Source organism: Pelmatolapia mariae, linkage group LG16_19, assembly GCF_036321145.2.
Source record: "Pelmatolapia mariae isolate MD_Pm_ZW linkage group LG16_19, Pm_UMD_F_2, whole genome shotgun sequence".
Lineage (NCBI taxonomy): Eukaryota > Metazoa > Chordata > Actinopteri > Cichliformes > Cichlidae > Pelmatolapia > Pelmatolapia mariae.
Window position 1 is genome coordinate 17,258,091 of NC_086241.1, and position 26,257 is coordinate 17,284,347.

At 42.1% G+C, this 26,257-nt stretch overlaps 1 protein-coding gene across 3 annotated transcripts; it reads right to left on the bottom strand.

The window, feature by feature from the left end:
- Window positions 1-989: 989 nt before the first annotated feature.
- Window positions 990-25,763, bottom strand: LOC134644386 (disintegrin and metalloproteinase domain-containing protein 23). 3 transcript variants are annotated; one of them, XM_063497402.1, is made up of 26 exons: window positions 25,531-25,763; window positions 24,652-24,869; window positions 24,131-24,207; window positions 20,946-21,009; window positions 20,123-20,205; window positions 19,911-19,974; window positions 18,729-18,801; window positions 18,210-18,280; window positions 17,968-18,033; window positions 17,707-17,775; window positions 14,247-14,413; window positions 13,982-14,066; window positions 13,800-13,887; window positions 12,737-12,788; window positions 11,778-11,877; window positions 11,627-11,698; window positions 11,448-11,534; window positions 11,276-11,356; window positions 11,110-11,160; window positions 10,965-11,028; window positions 10,769-10,874; window positions 8,585-8,704; window positions 8,160-8,328; window positions 6,403-6,514; window positions 5,021-5,111; window positions 990-2,876 (listed from the first exon to the last, which is right to left on the bottom strand). In XM_063497402.1, exons 1-26 carry the CDS (start codon window positions 25,604-25,606, stop codon window positions 2,831-2,833), a joined length of 2,352 nt encoding a protein of 783 aa, XP_063353472.1. In that variant the 5' UTR covers window positions 25,607-25,763; the 3' UTR covers window positions 990-2,830. The 3 variants fall into 3 exon arrangements, with proteins under 3 accessions (XP_063353472.1, XP_063353473.1, XP_063353475.1); XM_063497403.1 differs by lacking the exon at window positions 5,021-5,111 and adding an exon at window positions 5,933-6,023; XM_063497405.1 differs by lacking the exon at window positions 5,021-5,111.
- Window positions 25,764-26,257: the final 494 nt, after the last annotated feature.

A 26,257-nucleotide genomic window follows, 5' to 3' on the forward strand; every position in this document is an offset into this window, starting at 1 on the left:
GAGGGGGGGGCGGGGGAGCAGGAAGTTTCTTGATTGCTCCTGATATGGAATCTGTAGTTGTCATCAGTCATGATAACTAACGAGAAGTTAATAGGCGTTGACTTTGTCAGGTTAAAAGACATTGCAGAACCTTCAGTACCACTTTTTGAGCCTGTACATATACACTCTGATCGTGTGAAAATGAGAAAATCCTAAAAAAAAAAATTCAAACTTGTGCAGCCAGTTCTTATTTTTAAAGTTCTTTAAGAGGTATGCTGTGCAACCATATCATCCTGGAAAAAGAGCAGTTCAAAGAAATCATTCAAAGCCAAAATGACTATGACATTTCTGAAACTTCTAAACTGTATCCACAACCACACAATTGAAATACAACTTGGGTGCATTTATCCACTTTCTTTACACTAACAAATACAGAAGACAGGTTTAAGCTTTCACTTTTTTGCTGCTGTACCAAATTTAAGTTAATTTGCAGTCTCTGGAGTTAAATAGTACAGTGTCTAGGTAATTTGGTGAATTCAATTAAAACACACTTTATGGTTCATGACAGGCTCATGTTAGGTTCGCATCACTTTTGTCACTTGAGTTTCCTGTCAAAGTCCTTCCCAGATTAATAAAAAACAGATTCATGTCTACCTGAGCTTGACACATGACAGACGACCCGACGACGATGATGAACAAAGGGACCCTAACACAAACATACACAGGCTGTAATGAGGGAATGTGCAACAGGAGGGAAACACAGCTGGACCTAATTTGACATAACGAGATAGGGTGGAAACAAACTGAATGCACTAATGCAGGACTATCAAAATAAAGAATGGAGTTTCTTTGCATTGGTGTTAGTTATTGACCCCATAGTTCCCTCCCCCCTGCATTTCAAATGGTTTGTTCCACCTCCTCAAAGTTGCTCTTAAATAACACCAATTACACAACCAGGAGCTGCTAACAGTTCATTGAGGATTTAAAAGAAAAGAAGACAAACGCTTGGATAAAATTTGTCCGTAGTTTATTAATCAGTCCAACTGTACATAATGCAGTGAGAGAGGGACACCAGACAATGATTAACATGGAGGATTACAACGATGCCAGTGCTATGGCAGCACCTGGAATACACCAACAATCAGCTGGACTGGAAATGATAGCCCTGCACAAGGAAACTGTTCAGGCCTCGATATGTACAGGCACCATACAGAGTGTGTGTGTGTGTGTGTGTGTGTATATATATGTGTGTGTGTGTGTGTGATTAAAAATATCTGTCTGGATGAAAAACACACAAAAATGATTTTCAGTTCCACAAGTGTAAAAGGGTGCTGTCTCTCTTATTCTCTGAAATACTAATTCAGTTATTTTGATAATTTCTTTATTTGTCCATCCACAGTTTGAGTACACTGAAGCGAAATGAAAGGAGACGTAGGAGTGGCCAAATACAAAAGATTAGCTGATTAGCAGAGGTTGTTTTTTTTTTTTTTTCCTTTTGTAAAACCATGTCTACACCGATATCACTATTACCCATACTTTTGTGCAATATCTTCCTTTGCATAGTAAATAAAAGTTAAATGTTTTTTATTGTTGACATGCACCTATCTTTTGTAGCATATTTTCCTTGCAGATTTTGGGGACTCCCATATAGAATTATAAGCCCACTATAGTGATTTGCATGCAGCATTACCTGTAGAGCTGAACTTGATTTCTACTAAGAGTTTATGAGAGCAAAAAGGCTTAAGCCAGTATAGTGGGTGTTGATGAGGACTGTTAAGTGAGACCTGGCCGGACACGTGAGCGCCTGCATGGACAGACTTCATGCCCTCAGCATGAGAGGCACCACTGGCTGCAGACAGAGGGGAAAGTGCTCCGTGTGCAACAACATCCACATGTTCGGGTGATTGGTTCTTTGGCTTTTGAGTCAGTGTTGAAGATACTTCAAAAACGGGGGGGCTAAATCGGATCACAGTCTGAATCTCTCCGGAAATGACGCGCTTCTCCTCGACACCACAGCTTTCTCTCTCTGTCCTCGAATCTGACTTTAGATTTTCTTCTCTAACCATTTTGGCCCAAATCCTAGTCTCAGTTTGTTTGTTTTTTATTTTAATAACATTACCAAAAACACCCGCTATACAAGATGTTAAGATAAAAAACAAAAGCATTTGATGTCCTTGGAAAATATGCTGTCAATTCCAACCCTGAACTCCTTAAATATGTACAGTGGTGTGTGCATGTGTGTATGTGTGTGTGCGCATTCACTACATGGCCTGCATTGCCTTTATAGGTCCTCACATGAAGCCTCCATAATGTTCTGCTTCAACAGGAGCTTCAACAGGCTTTCCACTGGGTTTGGTTTTTAATGAGGCTCTCTCCTACGCTTTTTTTCTCCTCTTTCTGTGTTTTTTTTTCTTCTTTTTTATTTTTGCAGTATATTCATAGCTTTGGTAGCCATGCAGAGCCCCGCAGAGAGGGCTCTTCATGCCGGGCGCGGGCGGGGAGGGTGGGGGTCGGGCGGGCCAGCAAGCAGCAGGTTTTGTTTCGATTTTATTCATGCCAGGTGAGAGAGTGGTGTGGATTCCGCCTGAACGCCTGTGCACTGGCACTAAAGGATGGAAAGAGGAGCTCTGTCACTCCGGAGATCAGGGTGGAGGGGCGTGGGTGAGGTGTAGTTGAAAAAGGCTGCATTTATAATGTCACTACGATGGAAATTTGTTAAAATGTCCACTATGTCTTTTTCAAGTAAATCTAATGCCAAAGAATCAGCAGCAGTAAGTGCAGTCCAGCTGTCAGGTAGCCAACTAAGGAAGCCTTGGAGCAGTCCCTGTGTGATTGCCATCTTCTCCTTGGGTTAAATGGCTGTGGCATTGGGGTCATACCGCCGTTTCTTCACATTTCTTGATGAGGAGATAAGAAAAAGAAGTCAGCATCTGCTATAATTATATATGCAACGGAGCTAGTGCAACCTGGACAAGCAACCACGCTCTCTTAAGGAAATGCTGTTAGTTGCAGTTTAATATGTAAGGCTGTGTTCAAAATCTCATACTTACGTACTTTTTAGTAGGTTTAAATAGTACGTGAGGATTGTTTGGTATAACACATTCTCAGTATGTATCCAATAGCATGCGAGGTACATACTATTTTGGGTAAGCGGGACAGTGCAGTAGGTACTGCACTGCTGATTGGTGAGCTGAAATCTAACATTGATAACTCTTGAACTTGAGTGTTTAAATACATGCTTTCACTCTGCTGTTAATAAAATTTCAACAAAGGCACTGGAATGTATCCTAAGGTTTAAATCCTACTGTTTAAGTGATACATAGTATGGGATTTTAGACACAGTGTAAGTGTGCCTGATGAAAATGTTCCAAATGTGCACTTTTTGAGGGCTTCAGGATCAAACGCCGAGGACACTGAAGTGAGGACAGGCTGGTCCATGTTGGCCCGCTCAGCCTTGACTGCAAAGAGACAGTCAGAGGTATTTACAGTCACAAACCTGAGGTCTACAGTGTCAGCGATGAGAAAACATCACATCTGCTTTACAATTTTTGTAGTACTGGCCAGATCTGAAATAAATAAACATGTTTAATTTTTGGACTCAAAGAACAATAAAGTCTAAGCCGTATTACATCATTTTTAAGGTGTTACGAATATAAATATACTCTGTTGCCTTCTTGCAGATGTGCTGATCGGCTCCTTCGTGCAACATCAGTTTACAAGGTGAAGTGTAGGAGACACGTGTCATTACCGGTATTGATGGGAAACACATTAGTTCCACTCAAAACAACCATCTGGGAGGAAAGAGCTAACATAACGTGTACTCTACAGCGGAGAGGAGGAAAGAGGAGACGAGCACAGAAACAACGATCACAGCGGCGGCAGCAGCAACAGTAACTACTACCACAACAGTGGGACAACAATGAGTACAACAACAGGAGTGATGCATAACCTCCCCGTACTGTGGCTTGCTGTGGGGCTTCTATCACTCTGTCATGCACCTGTTCCAATAGTCGGCCAGTTGAAGGTGGCACTATTGCTGTGCGTGGTTCATGCAGTGCAATGCGCCGTGTCTGTACCGGGTCTGCGAAGCAGGCAGCAATGGCAGCTGGTGTGGGCGGGTCCGAGAGTCCTGCTCTGCTCTATGGCGGAGCTCGGCCATCCAGGTGGGTGTGGCCAGCCATGGCACAAAGGCTGCAGACAACAAAAAGGTCCTGGCTTCTCTCTCTCTGTGTGTCTGTGTGTGTTGTTCTCATAACTCCATTTAAAGCCTCGGCCTCAAAGAGCGACGGAGTGAGAAAAAAACATCATGGAAGTGATGAGAGCACGACAACCCTCGGACCAAATTGCTCAGGGTTTGTCTCAGCCTTTGTGCAATGAACTGACCTCCTCCAAATCAACAAGTCAACATGCAGAAATGTTTGGTTTCTTATTCTATTTTCTTTCTCTTTTTTTTTTTTTTTGCTGTTTTAGTGACAACCATGATGCTATCTGGCATGCTTTAGTGGCTGTAGGACCATATTTATTATTTAGTCCTTAGGTCTGTTTAGATTAGGATGCGTAACACCCCTGTTGCTCAAGACAGCAGGCTAATCAGCGGTGGGTAGATTTCCTAGCCATAGAGTGACACTGAATGGCCTAGTTTAAGATTTTAAAGGGGAGTAATTTCTGTAATATAAGTACAAACAAACTTTTTTAACCACTTAGCTGTTATAAAGTATTCTGTCCCCTCTGTACTTTACTATGAAATACATGTCAAACATTGAGCTCTGCCCGTCTAATCAGTTTGAGGTTCTGCTACAGATGCACAGACACCCCCAGCGTTTCCCAAAGTCAAATTTACTCATACAGTATCAAACACCTGAACTCCTTCCACACCCATATGTGTTCTGCATGTCTCCTCGTCAATGTGAGCCTAAGTGTAATAAGTGTAACATGTCCACCCTGGGATGCTGTATTCTGTAGCAGGAGCTCAAACCCTGGTGTCTAGAAGCAGCAGGGATGCTAGAGTTAGAGCAGGAGAGGCATGCGGCGTGTTGCTTACTTAAAGCCCCATCCAGTCCCCCCCAGCACTATGGCAGCCACAAGGATGGCTCCGGCGATGGAGCCTATTATTAGATTGGTGGCACTAGGACCTGTAAAGGGTTATGGGGAAAAAGACATGAGTTCCTATACTCATTTACTGTATTAATAACATTTAGCTATACAATGATGATTTCACATGGAACAGAAAACATACCATAAGTATACTATTACAATAAAATGACTGAGTTTGAGAATGCATTTTTTTGCATGCTTTTCAACCCCCTTTTAGTGTTATAAAGAGAATGTAATCAAGCAAACGCCCTGGAAATATTTAAGTTTATCTGGTGTCAGTTGAGGTAGTGATTATCAGTGGTTTGTCTGTTAAGGTTGTGTAGACCCTGGGTATCCATCACTGTAAAGGTTTACAGGTGACATGTACGTGTGATCTGCAGTGTGAGCAGTACAAAATGTTTTTAGGGGTCCCAGTCACCACACAGCCTACCACTGACTGACAAGCCAGGTCACTAACTGGACACTTCTCAGGACTGTTTTCATCTAAATGCCCCACATGCCCCAGAAAGGAGAGGATCACAGGAGCAACCACATAACGACTAAGAATAAGAGAAAGGAGAGGAAGTAGGGAGGAAGAGGGAGGATGAAGAAAGAGGCTTGTAGTAATGGGGAATGACAGGAACTGACAAGAGAAGGAGAGGAAGGAGGGAGGGAGGGAGGGAGGGAGGGGAGATCCATCAATCAATCACACGACACTGAAAACATCCAATCACATGACAATTATATGGTCATCACCAACACACAAGAAAACACAAAGCCACCGGGACGCACACACGGGCTCAGGCCGGCTCACGAGACCGCCCGCACACTGAGGCACCACTATGAGAGGAAGAGCTGTGAAAGGGTTAAAGATGCTTACTCTATTCCCCACCCTGTGCCTCCAAAAATCACCCCCAGGGCCAGAATGGTCCCTGCTACTGCCCCTATCAGCCTGTTAGTGGCCACGCTCACTGTGCAGAGGGGAAAAGGAGCATTATTACCACCCTGTCAAAAACAAATAGCAGGCTTCTGCTTCAGAGTCATGGATGAAGTGACCACTGCCCCGTAAGCCCCTCCCCCTGTGGTCAAAGCATCATCTTCAGAATCAGAGCAAACAAATCTTACACTGCTTTTACATTCTCCTACAATCAAAGCCTTTATGTTCCCCAGTAGACCTGTGAAACTCAGGAATGTGCGACTGACTCAGATCTAGCAGTGCGACTGAGAGCGACACTGTAATAACATTTACATTAAACATACGATCAATGTGAATCTGGGCTAAATTAAAAAAGGGTGGATATATTCATTTTTGGATGGCGGATGGCGGGAGTAGAAAGGTTGGAAACCGACCCTTGGGTTCTTCTTCTGGAGTGACATCGGGCTCTTTAGGCGGGTCAGGCATGCTACAGTCTGTCCCGGCCCAGGTGGTGTCACAGGTGCATGTGGCTTCATTGTTGCATACCTGTACACAGCAGACATACAGAGGTAAACAGAATGCAAGAGCCTCAAATCAGGATGCAGCAGCTATGGCTTTTTTTAATCTATCCACAGGATTACATTTTTTTAAAATTCCCCTCTAGGAACTTTTTCTCTTCCATTTTCCCCCAACATTATACGAAAAAATCTGGCATAGGTTTTGACGTATGATAGAAAAAACACAATAGCTCTGTTTTATTCAGCTCCAGTAATCCAAGCTGGTGTAAGCATCACAGAAAAGCATCACAGCGAGAAAAGTGCAGGATGGTGTAAAAAATGTATTTAATTTAGGCAAGCTGGTTTTCGGCTGACTGGCTTACTGGGACTCTTGAAGAAAATCAATCAACCGACGTGTAATTTCCCAGGCAGCTATAGCCCCCTGAGGAGAACTCGCTTGGGAAAAAAACTTCTTTAAGAAACATCTTAAGCTTCATTTATAGTGCTGAACTAAATCCCTGAAGAACCTAACGCTGCAGTTAGTTAACGCTTTGCATTAATACTTGTGCACTGGTGTGTCTGCATTACTCCGTCGTCTCAAGTGAAACTTAGCCAATCATGTTCCACTCTGAGATAATAAATATTGAACAATGGCTACATGGAACATTTCTAATTTGGAAAAATAGTAGCTACTGCATTAGTAATTAATAGCAAAATGCTATTATTGGTGTCATAATCACATATTGTAACCATAGGAAGTTATATTTCTGGGAAGATGCACATCTCAATGCAGTATAGAGCAAATCAAGCTATTATCTATTATTATTGTTTTGTATCTGTGTGTTTATTTTATTGTCAAAATAATATTTTCAAAAACACTTTGAGCTGCATTTAATGCAGGAAATATAAAGCATTGTGTTTCCTACAGAAAAGATTATGATTTTTGATTATTATGTGTTTACATATTTTTAATTGTGGCAATTTCTACCACATCAGCTGAGAAATGATGCTGCACATGCCGGGCCACTCAGAAAGGAAGCACATTTAGAGTTTGAAAAGACAGCTGGGATAGACTCGAGTTCAACCCTGAAGGACCCTGAATTGCATAAGCCGTTAAGAAAATGGATAGATGGATGAAGAGAAGTATTTTATTTATATTTAAATACAGAATTAAAAAAGCTTTACTCTGCAACCTCTTCTTAAAAAATCTAAATAAAGCCAGTCTGGCTTACTGGTATAAGAGGTATTTGACATTTCCATAAAAGTGTAGAGGTTTTCCCCAGTTTCCAGTTCGTGTTGACACCTGAATAAAGGATTGCCAGTTGCATATTTCCCTTAAGCCTGAGGCTTTTGTTTGACTTTTTCTACTGAGAAAAAGAAAATCAACAACCCTGGGCATTTGAAATGCAATGAGCCTCCTTATTTTTCCTCATCCCTCCAGAGTGAGATTTAATAAACAAAGAGCAAATACTGGTGTTTGCTGAACAGAAACTCTAAGTTAGAGCATAAACAGCCTTTATCCATGACTCAGTAAGCACTCTTTTCATCAAAGGTGTTGGAAACGTTCTGCAGCTCTTACAAACAAATACTGCACGCAGTCCATGCTTGCTAATCTTCTAAAAAAATGAGTGAACACCCTCTCAATTTGCCAGTGAGCAAAGAGTAGGTGTAGGTAAGTGTGTACAAATACTTACCCCATGGCCCGAGCACACGTGTCCGTTAGGTCCAATGGGGCAGGTGCTCATGTTAAGTGACTGGATGGGCAGACACTTGCGGTCAAGGCACATCATTGACGGCCCACAGGGAGTCCCATCCTCCACGTAGCCTAAATCAGTTTCATCATCCAAAAGGACGTGGGCACCCCTGAGGAGAAGGATGGAATAGAGGTGAGGAGTGTTGAAGTCTCCCAAAAAATAAAGCTACAGAAGAAACAGTGCCTGTAGGCACCCATTTTAGAAAGAAATAGAAAAACTTCTAGTAACAGCTTGCGTTTTATGAGAAAATGGCCCATTACAACACAAAAAATCCCCCAAATTTACTACAGAGTTTTTCTATTTATTTCCCACATGGGTAAAGAGCCCCCAGGCCCCAGGCATTATATTAAAGTAAATGTGTTTACGTGCACTGTATGACGTTCCCTTGGTGGTTGAAGGAGGTGGGGGTACTGTCTCCTTTCATGCTTCCAATGCGAGGGACACGCCCGACATTGGTACACAAAAGGAAACCACAGAACACATCACTGTAAAAGAGAGAGATAAGCAACCAAAAATGTGTACAGATAGCACTCTTCCACCTCTCTAATAATGTAATGTCCACTTCTGCACCATCAATTAGCAAAATGCACCAAAAAGCTCTATTAGTTTGGTTCAAAGTGACATCTGTAAAGATCTGAAACCTCGTACTGATAACTTTGATTTAATCTCTTACAGTCAATGTTTGGTCTTTAATATTAAGTGCAATTTTAAAGTCACACTGCTTACCTTTAAACATGTTTTACAAATACACTGCCTGGCCAAAAAGAAGTCACCACCTGGATTGACCTAAGCTATTAAGTATAAGCCTTTCATTGGATATTTACTGCAGTGATTAATTAATGCAGCTGGCAACATGTCATTTAATTAACCCTAAGATGATGCAGTGAGCACCTTCTTATTTCTTAAACAACCACATCACAAAACATTTCCCGTGGTTGTGGAAAAGATTTTAGTTTGTTTCAGAAGGTTATTGGTCTGTTCTGCTGTCACCTTTATATTGTTAGAGACCCCGCAGAACTACAGAGAAACCCCAACAATGAGACAACACCCTATGAGCAAGCACTTGGTGACAGTGGGAAGGAAAAACTCCCTTTTAACAGAAAGAAACCTCCAGTAGAAACCACAAGTAGGCCCACAAGAATGCGTGGGGGACTTGGATCCATGTCATGGGTGTGAGGGGAAAGAGAGAGCAGAGGGAGTTAGGACAAAAGGCACACTATGGGAGAGCTAGAATTTAAAATGAATTACTAATAATTAAATGCAATATCCTTCTATAAACACATGGAAACTGAAAAAGAAAGTGAGTGAAGGACATGGGACTCTCCCAGCAGTCTAAGATTACTGCAGCATACCTAAGGAATGGTTCAGAATCACCTGATCCAGCCCTAACTATACGCTTTATCAAAAAGGAAAGTTTTAAGTCTCCTGTTATCTCAACCAAAGAAAAACTAAAACAAAAAAGAAATGACATTGTGTAAAACCTGGAAGGAGGAATGTGGTCATAAGAAAATCTTGAATGATTGTGAATAATCACAGATCAGGGTAAGAAGAGAGGTGGATGAAATGATGGACCCATCGTGCCGAGCGCCTAGTGTACAAGCCTGCAGAGGCAATTTTATAATCTGCTTTGGTTGGTCAAGTCTAGGTTGTACAGTGTCATGTGGCTCAGCTGACTACCTGAATATACTGAATGACCGGGTTTTTCCATAGTGGATGTTTTTCTTCCCTGATAGCACATTCATGTTCCAAGATAGCAATGCTAGGATTTATCAAGCTCAGACTATGAATAAATGGTTCAAGGAGCATGAGACATCATTTTCACACGTGGGTTGGCCAACCCAGACTTAACTGACCTTAACTGTTATTGGGAATATTGCCTTATTGGGAATGTGCCGGAGAAGACTTTACAAAGCGTTCTGATTCTGCCGACATCAATCTTGTTAAAAAATGAATGCCACTCTGGATGAGAATACATATTGTGAAACTGCATGAGCTTTTTGAAACGATGCCACTGCAAATGCGTGCTGTCATCGAAGCTAAAAGCAGTCCAGTTAAATATTTCAGGGTTCGGCTTTTTTTGGCTGGGCAGTGTAAACTGACTTGACTTTTACCACCACATCCCAGTTAAAGAGAAAAGCCAGGAAGACTGAAGACATGTGTGCTGAGGTGGTTTCCCTGGAATCTTTTTTTAGTAATTGATCTGATTGGTAAAAATACATTCCTGGGATTTGATGGCAATTATCCATTTTAAACAGTGTCCTTTGGTGCCCTCTGTTGGATGGCTGTAAAACAACAACAACTGAGAAACCTGATGCTGAAATTCCACATAACAGGATTAACTTGTACAACATGTCTTTGGAATACCACAACAAAAATTTGGGGATCCTAAAGGATCTTGACAGTAAAACTTTCTCACCTATGCACAGCTGGCTGCTTGGTGCACAAAATGGGTGTAAATGTTGGCCGATCAGTTTAGAAAAGTTAAAAATATGCTTTCAGGCACTTTATTATTCAATGAATTTGCGACAGTGTTATTATTTTGTGCTCACTGTTTGCTACACTGGATCCATTTTTCTCCATCTTTTCCACAGTTGCCCTTCTCTGTGCCCTCCGTGTTCAGCTTCTCATAGCAGAACTTCTCCGAGCCTCCAGCCTCTAAAACAAAAAGAGGGGCGATGAGCTGCACACTGCCTCTCCTCGTGCAGAACCCGTGCTCAAATTAACCCAAGGAGCATTAAACCTTACTTGATCCCCAGATGTATTTACACTGGTTCTCTCTGGTCTTACACTCTCCACTGTAACAGCGACCCTTTAGATAGAGATTAATAAAAAATCAGAAAACTTTGAGCACATATTGGCATTTATATTTTTTTAAATACCCATTTCTTACCTGGTTTACCTGGCAGATGTAACCATCTTGTTTATGAAGGTTTGGCGGGCACTGTAAAAATCACAAAGAGAACAACCTTTCTTTTTTAACAGCCAAATTTGTGTTCAATGTGCAAAAAAATGAACTAATTAAAGCTATTTAAAGCTAAATAAACCATAAGCTCAACCTGTCCCGAGTCCCCAGAGCAGGTCTCTGAGATGTCACAGTCGTTCACAGCATAGCGGCAGCTGTAACCTCGTGGGTAGAACTGGCAAGAAAAGGATAATAAAACAGCGTTAGATTTCAGAAATCAACTACTAGTTTTTCAGAGCTTTAAAAAGAAAGAACCAAGCTTGTACCAAGCATGTTTTATTGCAGCATGGTCCATCGCTGCAGTGTGCCCCATTGGCGAGGGAGCACTTCTTGCAGCATTCCTTTTGGCAGTCCTGAAAACAAAGGGAAACGAGCTTCAAGCATCTGAACAAAGAGAAGATGGCAAATGGGCATACGTGACGTGGTGAAGTAAAAAGACCCTCACTGTTCTCAGTCCGCAGTCGCACTCCTCTCCCAGTTCTACAAATCCATTCCCACAATTTGCTGCCTCGAACAGCTTTCAGGAGAGGACAAGACGGTGTAAAAGGAGCATGTGTGCATAAAAGTTTGACATGTTGAGAGAAGGGGCGACTAACCTTGGTTGGCCTGTTGAACAAACAAGAACCTCCACCTTTCAGGAGGAACTCCTTGTAGTCTGAGATGCTGCATTTGGAGAATTTTTGAGGGTGTTGGACTCTGCAGAGAGAAGACAGTGATATTTATAAGTATTCAGTTTTCAAAGTCCAACCAAACAGGATACAGTCAAAAAAAATATGCCTAAAATGTTGACTTCAATATTCTGAATGCATGTCAATTTGCCAAAAGTCAATTTTGATTAGATATCTCAAAATTTCAGCTTACTGACTAAAACGTATCACTAAGTTTAAAATCTTGAAATAATAACCTGAAATTTTAACCAATGGAAGTCACAGAAACGAGCTTCCATGGAAAGATGACCCTGCAACTATTATTACCGTGTTTATGTTCTCAGTTGCAAGTTTCAAGTTAAATTGAATACAACATGATTTAAATTGTGGTCTCAAATAGAGGCGTGTAGAATGATAAAGCTGGGTATGCTTCTGGTCACTGACAAGTCACTATTGTAACAGCATGCTTTGTCCCTCGGTTTTTGAGTCAGAGCCACCTGTTGCTCATCCTGTCCAGTTTCAAAACAACAAGATGGTGACAGCAAAATCCTCTCTAGGAACATAACTAACCAATGGGGGACACCCTGGTGACTACAGCTACCTTTTATATACCCAATCCTACTTTAGCTAAAAGAGTTGCTTATTATTCACAAAACAGCATGCCGAAATTACAGTAGGTGCAACTTATTCATTTTCTTACTTGTGTACTGACTGACTAGGTGGTTAAAAACTGTGTAACTGTATTAAACAGTCGCTCAGAGTTAATTAATAACAAGCAACAATGAAAAAATCTGAACAAGTACTGATTACTACATTACTGAGTGCACACAAACGAGCATTTGTAATTGCTCCGCCATGTGAATGAATGACTGTGTATGTGTGTTTCTCAGGGGTATGTTGGATCTTACCCAGTATCCTCCATTATGCAGCCAGCCCACTGGCTAGTACAGCCGCATTCCTCTGCAAAACAGGGCAGAAAGTGTAGAAACAGCAGAGAAAGAGGAACGGACAGAGTAAGAAAAGATAGCATCCACAACTTTTATTTTAAATAAAGACTTAAGAGTAGACAAAGTAAACATGTTAGCATGATTTTTTTTTGTAATTTCAAAGAAAAGCAGTCTTAATCAGTGGATTTAATTCCTGATATCCAGCTTTCTGCTGAATAATGAAGAATCCCTTCACTTTATTTTACACTGACATTCTCCTAGGCAGCTTTGGGGCCACAAATAGACTTTTGCTGATGGTTAGCATTTTTTCCAGCTTGCAGTTTCTAACCTGGCAGCTGCCTCATTAAGCATGGCGATCTCAAATCTGATGGCATAAATTCTTTCTCAAACGGACATTAGCTGGTCTACTTTTCTCAAATACAGTCAGTATTTGTCAGTATCCTGTATTTCAACAGTTAAATGCCAATAGTAACAGCATGATGAAACGTGAAAGTTCACTTAACACAAAACACTTCCTTCTTAGACCTAAAGAGTTGAGAGCAGAAGTATTTGTGGTGCTCAAAGTACTAAAAATACAATTTCGAGAAAGAAAAACACCTACATTTCTGATTAATGGAGCTACTTCTCCAATTTCCAGATGTGAGATTACATCCAGTTAGCAGTTTTAAATAAAGCGCATTTAAACACCTGCCATCAAAAAATGTTCTCTCCTTTACAAACAACTTTAGCCGTGCAGCAAAAGGATTTCAGTTTTATGTGTATGTCTGGTTTAAGAGTGAGAAATGTTCCCATCCTGACCTTAGTTCAAGCAAAGCTGGACAATGTTAGAGAGGCATCTGAAACCAGTGTAGGGATCACAGGATCTTCAATAAAACACCAAATGTATCATAACTGACAGGTGCATTTTTGAGACCGCTACATAAAAACTGTTATTTACTATGTGCTATGAACTTTGTGACTTTAGCCTGCCATCCCTATCGTACTTATAGCAGCTGTGTGTTAAGAAAAAGTGTTTCATGTTTACTTCTCTTGGATGCCGGATCCCACTGGATGCCCAGGTTCTGTGCCAGGCTCTGGGAAAGAGACACTACCATGGACGAGGTGGTGCCGTACTGTTGGCACAACAGTGACAAAATATTACTCACCGCATAATCACAGCGCGATACGTCCACAGAGCAATGCTGGATGTGTGACAGTAAATCTGACCTCATTGACGCCTACTCCACGGCTCACAGAACACATGCCTCCAAAGTACGCAGTGCTGCTTCTGCGGTAGTGGAAGGTGGCGTTTCTACAAGAATGATGGAGATGAAGAATAAGACGGAAGATATAAATAGCACAAAGCAGGTAAGAACACAGCAGTGCTGCTTTATTTACAGGCAGGCAAACAAAGCGTACTTCCATCAGAGCAAAACCAGAACAACAGAGACCATCCCAAACGATCTGTTCAGCCCCCGAAGGGTGAACTTACGAGAGTAGCTGCACAGAATCGGCATGGTGCTTGATGCTTTGCTGCCGGTACTTGGAGAAATCACGCAGCAGTTCCAGCGGCTTCACACTTATGGGGATGTGATCCCTGTCTGTCCAGATCTCCACAGCAACAAGCACCACACGTGTATGGAGTTGCTCTTTGAAGATCTGCCGTCGGAAGCAATGAATGGAAGCAGTAAAGGAAAAAAAACACACAACAAAACGTGTGAGATAGAGGCAGAGAGCGACAGCAAAGGAAGCGGAGACGGGGAGGACGGATGTAGAATAATGGGAGCGGGGAGGAATACAGTGTTTACACACATACAGTGGCTTGCAAAAGTATTCGGCCCCCTTGAACTTTCCCACATTTTGTCACATTACAGCCACAAACATGAATCAATTTTATTAGAATTCCACGTGAAAGACCAATACAAAGTGGTGTACACGTGAGAAGTGGAACGAAAATCATACATGATTCCAAACATTTTTTACAAATAAATAACTGCAAAGTGGGGTGTGCATAATTATTCAGCCCCCTTTGGTCTGAGTGCAGTCAGTTACCCATAGACATTGCCTGATGAGTGCTAATGACTAAATAGAGTGCACCTGTGTGTAATCTAATGTCAGTACAAATACAGCTGCTCTGTGACGGCCTCAGAGGTTGTCTAAGAGAATATCGGGAGCAACAACACCATGAAGTCCAAAGAACACACCAGACAGGTCAGGGATAAAGTTATTGAGAAATTTAAAGCAGGCTTAGGCTACAAAAAGATTTCCCAAGCCTTGAACATCCCACGGAGCACTGTTCAAGCCATCGTTCAGAAATGGAAGGAGTATGGCACAACTGTAAACCTACCAAGACAAGGCCGTCCACCTAAACTCACAGGCCGAACAAGGAGAGCGCTGATCAGAAATGCAGCCAAGAGGCCCATGGTGACTCTGGACGAGCTGCAGAGACCTACAGCTCAGGTGGGGGAATCTGTCCATAGGACAACTATTAGTCGTGCACTGCACAAAGTTGGCCTTTATGGAAGAGTGGCAAGAAGAAAGCCATTGTTAACAGAAAACCATAAGAAGTCCCGTTTGCAGTTTGCCACAAGCCATGTGGGGGACACAGCAAACATGTGGAAGAAGGTGCTCTGGTCAGATGAGACCAAAATGCAAAACGCTGTGTGTGGTGGAAAACTAACACTGCACATCACTCTGAACACACCATCCCCACTGTCAAATATGGTGGTGGCAGCATCATGCTCTGGGGGTGCTTCTCTTCAGCAGGGACAGGGAAGCTGGTCAGAGTTGATGGGAAGATGGATGGAGCCAAATACAGGGCAATCTTGGAAGAAAACCTCTTGGAGTCTGCAAAAGACTTGAGACTGGGGCAGAGGTTCACCTTCCAGCAGGACAACGACCCTAAACATAAAGCCAGGGCAACAATGGAATGGTTTAAAACAAAACATATCCATGTGTTAGAATGGCCCAGTCAAAGTCCAGATCGAAATCCAATCGAGAATCTGTGGCAAGATCTGAAAACTGCTGTTCACAAATGCTGTCCATCTAATCTGACTGAGCTGGAGCTGTTTTGCAAAGAAGAATGGGCAAGGATTTCAGTCTGTAGATGTGCAAAGCTGGTAGAGACATACCCTAAAAGACTGGCAGCTGTAATTGCAGCAAAAGGTGGTTCTATAAAGTATTGACTCAGGGGGCTGAATAATTACGCACACCCCACTTTGCAGTTATTTATTTGTAAACAATGATTGGAATCATGTATGATTTTTGTTCCACTTCTCACGTGTACACCACTTTGTATTGGTCTTTCAGGTGGAATTCCAATAAATTGATTCATGTTTGTGGCTGTAATGTGACAAAATGTGAAAAAGTTCAAGGGGGCCGAATACTTTTGCAAGCCACTGTACAAAGAACACAGACAGACAAGGATAACGCTGATGTTTAGCCATGATGTTTGCCCGGGTCTTTGGATTTGATGTTATTTTTGGAGTTTTGAAATCTTAGCTATCTATCCGAGTTTGAGTGTCAGTTTTGGTTTCTCTGTTATTCTAGTGTTTGAAGTTTTGATTCTTATCTTTGGCATGATGGTTTTTGGATTCCTGATTTGATCCTTTGCAGTATTACTGAAGATGTGTTTTTTTTATGCTTAGATAAAATGAACACATTTTATGCTTCCTTGTGTTCCAGTTGCTGTCTTGAGGTATTGTAGCTCAAGACTAACCAGAGAGAGTTTCTTGTCTGTGTTTAGTATTTATCTTTTGAGTTATTTCCTGTTTTACTCTGTCAGTTGTCTCTTATGTCTTGTTTTGACTTTTACTTCCTCCCCTGTGATTATCTTGTACTTTCACCCATGTTTCATTTCTCTCCTGCCCCCAGTTTGCCCTCAGGTTGTTTATATACACTCACTACAAACTGCATTTAAATGTTTAATTCTCCGGGCATAGATTCAACTAGATGCTGGAAACATTCCTCAGCAAATCTGGTCCATATTGACGTGACAGCCTCCCTCAGTTGTTGCAGATTTGTCAACTGCACAATAATGATGTAACTCTTCCATTGCATCCCAAAGGTGCCAAAGTTTTAGCAGCACTGTCACTTAAATAACCCCTTTTCCCCATTCTGACAGTCAATGTAAGTTTCCGCAGGTCATCTTGACACCTCTACATGCCTCCATACACTGTTGTAATTGGCTGACTCAATGGTTGGGCTAATGAGCAGCTATTGAACAGCTGTACCTAACAAAGTGGCTGGTGACTGTATACTGCCTTTCTTTCATTTAGTCTTTGTCTTCTCTGGATGTGTGCTTGCTGTTTACCCCGGTTCTCTGTGGTTTCCTTGGTTTTAGTTATTGATCTATGACGTCAACAAAATAAAAGGTTTGCTTTGCATTATTTTGTCTGCCTGGAGTCGTGCATTTTAGTCCTGTGACAGTCCTGTGACAATGTTTACCATTGTAGTTTAAGCATCAAATGCAAATTACACACGAGGGTGAATGAAATGTTAAACATTTTGCAGATAGTGAACACTGAACAAAATCAAATCTTATCCAGCTTGTGATGCCAGAGAAGTCATGTGCTAGACCACAGGTGTCGAACTCCAGGCCTCGAGGGCCGGTGTCCTGCAGGTTTTAGATGTATCCTTGATCCAACACAGCTGATTTAAATGGCTAAATTACCTCCTCAACATGTCTGGAACTTCTCCAGAGGCCTGGTAATAAACTAATCATGTGATTCAGTTGTGTTGACCCAGGGTGAGATCTAAAACCTGCAGGACACCGGCCCTCGAGGCCTGGAGTTCGACACCCCTGGGCTAGACTGAGTATTTTGGTGCTCATTTGGTGATAATAGTAGCTGAGTGAAGTTAGACCTGCTGATGGCAGATGATATTCTAAAAGAGGTTTCCAAAAAAAGCACACACTCCAGTTTGCTCAAAGGATAAGTAAAAAGCTTACTCACACTATCCACAAGATTAACTACTGACTTGGCAAAGTTCCTCGTGTGCTGCTTGTTCCTGTGTCGTTTAAACTGCAAACAGAAAGGGGGAGGGAAAAATAGCACACAGTGATGTACAGTGTGTAACATTCGGTGAGGCTTGCTGCTCCCTCTTCTGGGAGGGAGTCGGCCCAAGTCTGGAATATTAAAGAGTATCCTTTTGTCCATGATAAAATACCAGCCATATAGCATCAAATGAGGAAAAAAGGAGAGATTTTTACGCACCATACTGTGGTCGCTGACAATCATGACTTCTAAATACTTCATCTCCTCAAATACACTGCGAGGCATCTGCAAAACAAAACAACAATGACCAGGCAGCTTCAAGCGTATAATTTGGAGTATCACCACAGGTCTGACCTTGTAAACTTCTGTGGGTGTTTTTATTGTAAACTGTGAAACGCAGCCGGGGTGAGTGCACTAAAGTCATTGCATTACTTCAGAGAGAGGTGAGATCAGAGACTTACTGCTCGCTTTTTCCTGCGCCTCAGCCAGGACAGTTCATCCAGCTCGGAGAAGAGCTGCTCCTCCTCTTCCTCTGCAAATAAGCACAAGGAAAGAGTGACACCTCTACAGACTCGAGTGTTTACACCCCTGCAGACTTGTTTTGAAAGAAATCAGTTATGCATGTGACATTTTCCCAGAAATTTCCACAGCATGTCTCAAAATTTCCTATGAAGTGCAAAAAGACGCGTGGAGACAGGGAACTTGGCAAAACGGCAGCGAGGCAAGTGCTTGTGATCCAAGGAAAGTTATATACATTTGGTCCATTTGGCAACTATAACACTAAAATCCAATCCAGTTTGTTTTAAAGGTCTCTTCTGAGGTGACAGCCTATCTGGACCTTCCTGTCCTTGCTTTGTGTCTGAAGACAGGGATGATAATGTCAGGTTTAAGAAGTCAAAAGAGGTGTGGTGCTGGTCAGAGGGGAAGGACTGATAAAGACAGTTATGTGAAAAGACTAATGACAGGCATGGAAACCTTACCCTGCTCCACTGAATCATCATCCCACAAAGAAGAGGCTGCTCTTCTTAGTTTGTGAGGCCTAGCAGCTGTATCCTGTAGGAGTCAGGCAAACAAATCGGTGAAAAAAAAGGGAGGGTAACTTGTACAAGCAGGCAGAGTTTAATCTGCTTAAAACCAAACATTCAGCAAATGAAAAAAATAAGTTTAAACACTAACACGTAATTTATCAAGGATTTACAAAAGTAAATGCAGGACTAAATAATTACACAAAAATGTTTGGCGCTGAATGCCTGCTGCACCACTTTTCTGACGTTTAGCTGCTGTTATGTATCAGAGTGAGTACTCTTGAGTTGCTGATTTCAAGAGCACGAGGTGTTCCAGTTTTATAAAGAACGAGAGCACTTATGTTTGCATGTAAAGGGGGGGAAACTATTTTTCCCACCAACAATGCAGTCAAATCCACTTGTAGTAACAGGAAAAGGAACATTTCTAGCAGTGCACAAACATGTAGACTGTCAATGCTAGAAAACAGATACTGCGCAATCAAAAGCATGTCCGACAGATTATTACAACAAGAAGAAAGTGCCACAGATTCCCATTAGCACCTAATGTTCCTCTTTGACTATAACTATGATATAATTATGACTATTGGTCAGAGGGCCCGGTGGCGCCAGTGTCCGGCAGCCTCGCCTCTGTCAGTGCGCCCCAGGGCAGCTGTGGCTACAATGTAGCTTGCCATCACCAGTGTGTGAATGTGTGTGTGAATGGGTGGATGACTGAATGTAGTGTAAAGGGCTTTGGGGTCCTTAGGGACTAAGTAAAGCGCTATACAAATACAGGCCATTTACCATAACAGGAAGAACTGGTGTGGGCCAGAGCCATCACTGAATAGTCATCCAGGACTAGAAAACCACCCTAACCGTAACCAGCTCTCTACTATGGCTTGACAAATAGGAATTATGATGACTAACATACAATAAAAATGCAGATTATTTGTTTTTGCTATAGCATATGTAAAAAAAAACATAAGGTCATGTTAATTCCATGTAGGAAATGGCCGTTTCCTTTGAAAACAGGATGATCCTGGTAGGATATCCTTGACTGAGAACAAAAAGGAGTAACAACATAAAACGTGCGTTTCCATCCAAGGTGAGGATGTTTGTTTGATCACAGTGTGCATGTCTGTTAAAGGAATAACTTACACTTGAATGATTCTGTTGTAAGGGCTCAATTAGATACACATGGACTCCATCATCAAACATCCCACTGCCAGGCAGAGGGAGAATAAAAGGGAGAGACACACCAGTCAATACCGAGTCAATAGGAGCTAAGCAGCAGAGATGAGTACATCCAGAGATATTCTGAGCGCGGCGAGGATTTCACAAAAAAAACAAAAAATCTGATGTTCACTTACTGCAAACCGTTACAGCTAGATAAGGCTGCGTGGGAGTTATCGTTCCCTCTCACCTGGCCGTGGTAGTAACAGTGCTCACCGCCCTGAGGGAAGAAGACACAGTACTAAGGCAGCATCGGCGCTAGCATAACGCACGGAGTTGTGTGTACACAGTCGTGGCGCTGTGTAAAGCTGTCAGTGTGTTTGAATTTTCCAGCAGTCCTAAAAGGGTAACAGCTTGTGTCACAGATGTCAGTTTTGGCTTATTTGCAGCTCACTCCTGCAGGGGGGCTCAATCTATGCTTGTTAAAAGGGGAAGTTAATACACTGCAAGGTGGGTGCCGACACTGTTTGTGACTCAGCCATCAGACCCCGGGTGAGCGCAGGGCCCCGTTTCCCTCTGTCTCTCTCTTTTCCTCTCCCTCACACACACTTCACTTCACCCATCCCGTCCTGCACTGATACTGCAGAGTGCTTTCTCTCCCTCATCATGTGACCAGAGCTCCAGCAGGAGGCTGCAGGGGAGCAAAACCCTGCTGATTCAGCTACAGCATGCCCAACCCAGCTCTCTGCCTGAATCAGCAGCAGGAGAAAACAGCTCTCATCTCCATCTCACTAGCTCACATCCTCATCTATCTATCTATCTATCTATCTATCTATCTATCTATCTATCTATCTATCTATCTATCTATCTATCTATCTATCTATCTATCTATCTATCTATCTATCTATCTATCTATCTATCTATCTATCTATCTATCTATCTATCTATCTATCTATCTATCTATCTATGTGCAAGGTCAAAGCAGCATACACATGGCCCACCACAGCACTTAAACATTACCTTTGATATAACAGGTTTCCCTCCTTCATAGTGGATCTCAACATAATCTGAAGACAGCAAGTCACTGAAGAAAACAGAGATTGCAGTTAGTAACAGGAGGAGTTGCCAGGAGGAGTAAAAGGAGGTGATGCAGTGAAAAAAAAACATGCAGGAGTCTGTCTGTCTCGTTTTGCTTTCTCTGACTCACATATTGTGGTTTTAAACTAGTGGTGAGAGAGCAGTGCTTTGGTTGGCGTTTAAACACGAACAGTCATCACCGCCGGGCCCGCATTTGGCTGCACAAACACTCCCCTGGCATCTCAAAAGTGCAGTGGAGATGTTAAATGTTGTCTGCCCTCAGGAAAAATTACTATGCAGGTAACCTGGGGATGACTAACTAGCCCGGGAGAAGATGCACAAAATAAAACTGGATTTGATAAAAATCTCTCAAAAGCACCGTGAGAACAGAACAGAACAGAAGCAAATTATATCATATGAAGCTACCTGCTTCTGCATCAGATTTGCCCAAATTAAACTGAACGGAAAAGCCTAATACGATAAATTATCGTAAGGCCTCAACCTCACCTTGAACACAACAGTCCTCTCAGCAGCTCCCTGAGTCAGCGTCCCTCACACACTCGGTCTGTTAGCTGACTTCAAGAGATAATTTCTGCCACAATGGCGCTTTTTTTCTGAGTAACCTTGCAAAACGGAAACATCCCTCCTCTCTGAACATATAGCTGTGCCGCAGCAGAAAAAAAAAGGATGGAAATAGTGGCTCTGTATTGTGACACCAGCAGTGTGACCATTTTTTTGAGTGATGCGTTGGAGCATGTGAACAGGAAGTGCACCATTACGAGAGGAGACCCAAGGCACGAGCAGTCTCTGAGAGATTCCTGAGTGAAGGGCTATTTATAGCTTGACAGATGAGAAGAGTGGGCCACACCAGAGTGTATCGGTGTTTGAACGGCTGTGTGTGTATGAGTGCGTGGTTGGCTCTCTGGTTGACTGGTAACATAGCTGAGTGTGGAAAGGTAAAGCGCCGGAGCGTGAGCATCTTGAGGTGTGTCTGTTTGAACGTCTATGCGCCACGGTTGCTTGTGGAGACCGTGAGAAGGGAGTTCTGCCCCAAGGTCTCTTGGTTCACAGGAGACGGAGCGCCACAATGCAGCAGGAGAGGCAGCAGCACATGAAAGGCACAAAGAGGTAAAGGAGAGAGAGGGGACCAAAGAGCTGCAGGAGGTTCTCACGTCTGGCGCCAGATCAAATGTAACTCTAAAATCCCGTAGCAGCACATGACACAGTCATGCTGTTCATGCAAGGCAATAATCTGCTCTGAGGCTTAATATATGGAGATGCTATTAAATATTCAGAAAGACGGCAAAGGAAGAAAATCTCCCAGACAAAGTCGCCATTGTGGCCACTGACGATTTAACTAACGCATTTCAAAAACATCCAGATTCTTTAAAAGTAAGACTTATATTAGTTTCTGTAAATCATCTTTTTAGTTGCTTGCAATTCCAGGTACGGTAAGAGGTGAGCAGATAAAGCAGCACCCACTAGCAGGGTGCAGACCTATCTATATTTAGATCAGTGCTGCTGCAGCTACAACACTAAGCAGAATTCAAACCCCTGTTCTCGCACAAAAAAAGCATCTAGTAGATAACCTACAAGCAAACAGCTGGGAATCAAGGTCACACGTGCAGGCCTCTTCACTGCTGCTGAGATTTTCCTGTTGTACTATGTGGTGATTCCTGAACGGAGTGACAGGCTTTTCTGTCACTTGACACGATGCATGCGATACAAGAAGCGATGCATTTTTCATTTCAGCTAAACCTCACAGGAAATGTTCAACTTAAAACGAAGATAGCAGTGACAGACACTCTGAAGATATCCCAGCGCCGATATGTAATCTCCAAAACTGCAGACTGCAGAAGATTTCTGAACTTGTACATTTGGGCAATAAAACAAATACTAATTGCTCCATACTGCTGCACTGCCTACAAGTCTTTATCAGCCTTGACGTGGGCACTGACATGATACGCAAACCACTATGAAGCCAAAGCTCCAACATTTCCTTCATTATAGCTGAAGTAACAACTGTATAAAGTAATTTCAAAGCGTGTTTACAGGATCTTAAGTTTATGGCACATCCTCTGTGATCTCAGCAAGCCACAGGCACAAGCTGAATATCCAACCACATGATAAGAAAACATAAAAGTAACTAAATCCTACAGGAATTTTTCACATATGTACGCCAGGCTTCATTATACAGCCAGTGAATCAATAGATGCAGAACACAGAGCAGCCGTATCCATCCTCATTTTGATGCAAGCTTATTAAATCCTCATTAAATATAGAGATGTTGGTTATCCAAAATCCTTCAGATAAAACTAGTCTGGCTGCTGAGCTGACGTCGCTCTTAGCACTTAGCAACCAACGTGCTGACCCACAGTTTCCCTGATTACATTATCTTCAATTGATGCTGCATTAAGCTCTGTTCTGACACATTATACATATCATTTACAAACAAGAGTCAGCTACTCGACGTGGTTCATCGCTTCGTATCATAGTCTGAGTCGACTTTCAGTTCACTGAACGTCTGCTTTGTGCTGTCATGATAGAAATACAAGTGTAGTGCACTTATGCATGTTCTGTTTGAGTCTTACACTGGTCTTTATATTTTGTATTTTTTATCTTTCTGATCACAACAATTTCATTATATTTATTATTATTGTGGTACACCAAAATCTAATAAGCAGATTTATATTTAAATTAGTAAAGGATTTAAAACAGGAAATAAGAGTTATCTTCTATACAGCACCACATATTATAGAGTGAAGAGTGTCTATGATAGGCTATATGGATGCTGGTCACAAGGCCAGCATGATACAAGATACTGAAATTCTATTGTTTTCATCTATTTAGTCATTTTTGCTGAGATGACCTTGAGAACAAATACTCTTTGACATGTTCTTATCATCTGGTGTCATTTCCCATAAAGGGCTGTGATGCGTCTTTGTCTCATGCTAGATTAGTACTCAGACAGCTGGTGGTGAGATTGTGGGAAAAAAACAAGGACAGGGAGATAAACAAAATCCTTACACATCTCTGAGTTTCACAGAAAAAAAAAGCCCACAATCAATAACACTAACCAATTTAAGTGAAATGAATCGCTGTGGTTAAATTAGATTAGGAGAACTTACTTGTTAAGAGACAGATCTAGAACAAATCTGGAGCCAAATGCCTCTAACTGGAAACTAACTTGGGCTAGGTGGACTGCCTGTAGAAGGGAAAAAGAGTAGTCACTGCAGATAATGGTAGCTTGCAAAACAAATAAGATTATAGCAGCGTCTCACAGAGCCAAAATCCTCCAGGGTCTGCCTTCAACTTCATTTACAGCACAATGCACAAATAACAGATGTGCTGTATCAGTGACGGATGTTAATGTACAGTGGGTTGACGGGAAGAAGTGCTTCTTTCAGCACACTTGCTTTGGCATCATTCCAGTTGCTAAAGAAACACATAAACTATGCTAGGTGGGTCTATTTTGACTACTATCTTAGCTTTGACTGATTCTGTACAGCAAACTGACATGAAATACTGGGATCAGACCAAACAACACAATATTATGTACTACAACCTTTGACCATACATCTTGCAAACTTTTTGCACAATCAAGGCTACGCAAGCATTAATCATCTTCATCCACCCGTATTCCACATACCTGGCCCTCTGAAGCTTGGTTCTTAGCATGGGTGTTCAGGTCATGGTAGGTACTCTCAGAGTCCTCATTTAGGTAGTAGATCAACCGAGAGGGGTAGGTGATCACATGCTCTACTGCATGGTGTGTTATGTTGTCTGTGGTGGGTGCTGCAGTTGCCTGTTGCTTCAGCAGAGCCGACACTGCGTCCCTCTCAACCTTGTCCTCTACTCCTTGAACCTCTGCAAGGGATTTTTCACAGCACAGATACATATATATATATATATATTTTAAAACTAAACGATGCATACAGATATGCACAAAGCCAGGTATCATCTTTAATTCATTAAACACAATTATTACACTGAGGCAAGTGGCTTTAGCTTTATGCCATTTTTATGACACAGTTCATCTGCAGTGATTACATGCAGCAGTATACTCAAAAACTAATAGCAACCCCCAATTACACTGATTTAGAACACAGACTATAAACTGCCTCATTTAAATGAAAAGCACTTTTGATACGGTTATTGCCAAAGTAAAAACTGCACCAGATAAATACTGTTCTCATTTAATCCGGCGTGCCTGGATAATATCACGCACTTGAACAAACACAGAGCCTGTGTGTTAGACTTAATTCAAGCGTAGTAAATATCCATAACAGTGATCACTGTGTTTTTACTAGCTGAACAAAAGATGCTGAGATGCTGTAGTCTGCCCTCATGCAGCATCACGCTAAAGACGCAGCGTGTTAAATACAATAATTCCCGGTGGCTTCAGAGGAACGCTGTCATAGATCCAAAGCACATCACCAAACAATATTTCAGCACAAAGCACAGAGTGGAAGGCGTACGCGATCACATTAAAGTGACAAAAAAGCCAGCAGGCTGTGGCAGTACCTACCGAGTGAAGCTAGTGATGGATGAAGCCAAGGCAAAAGGATGCTGACGAGCAAAGTGGCCAGAAATATCAAATGCATGATTCATATTTGATAACTGAAATATCTCAATATCAACACATCAACGCAGTTAATTGCTCGCGGCCCATCGTGGCGGGGGAGGTGCCGTGGAGGGGGGATCTCTTCATGGATGCAGGAGACACCGGGCTTTACTGCTGCAGTAGCGGAAGAGGAGGAGGAGGAGGAAGCGGAGAGAGGAGGGGTGGGGGGCTGAAAGAAGGCGGTGGCCAGGAGGCAGCAACTGGAAGTCTACCAGTAGGTTGCTGCTCCTCCTTGATGAGCTCAAATGTCCTTTCTCACCACAGACACAACCAAGTGAGAAAGGACATTGCCACTGATATAATATAATATAATATAATATAATATAATATAATATAATATAATATAATATAATAACATAGTAGTTACATTATGTAGGCACTTGCCACTGTAAACAATACCAGTATAGAATAATCGTTCTACTTTCAAGTTTGGTTTCAGTGGTTTTCTAATTAAAGACAATGTCAAACTGTGTCTGCTGGAAGAGAAAGTACTGGGACCATTCAGCAGCACCATAATTTTCTGAAACGGCTCCATGTATTATCAGCAGCGTAAACCAGACCGTGTGCTGCGATTGCTCTTTAATAATTATCAGTATTATTCAATATGTAGCTTTTATCTGTTGTGTAAAGG

Excerpts from the sequence above, each read along its gene's own strand:
- LOC134644386 (XM_063497402.1), bottom strand. The coding sequence starts at position 25,606 with ATGCATTTGATATTTCTGGCCACTTTGCTCGTCAGCATCCTTTTGCCT. Across the intron at positions 20,206-20,945 it reads GGAAACCTGTTATATCAAAG|GGCGGTGAGCACTGTTACTA; the intron begins GTAATGTTTAAG and ends TTCTTCCCTCAG. Across the intron at positions 8,705-10,768 it reads TGGATCCAGTGTAGCAAACA|TGATGTGTTCTGTGGTTTCC; the intron begins GTGAGCACAAAA and ends TCTCTTTTACAG.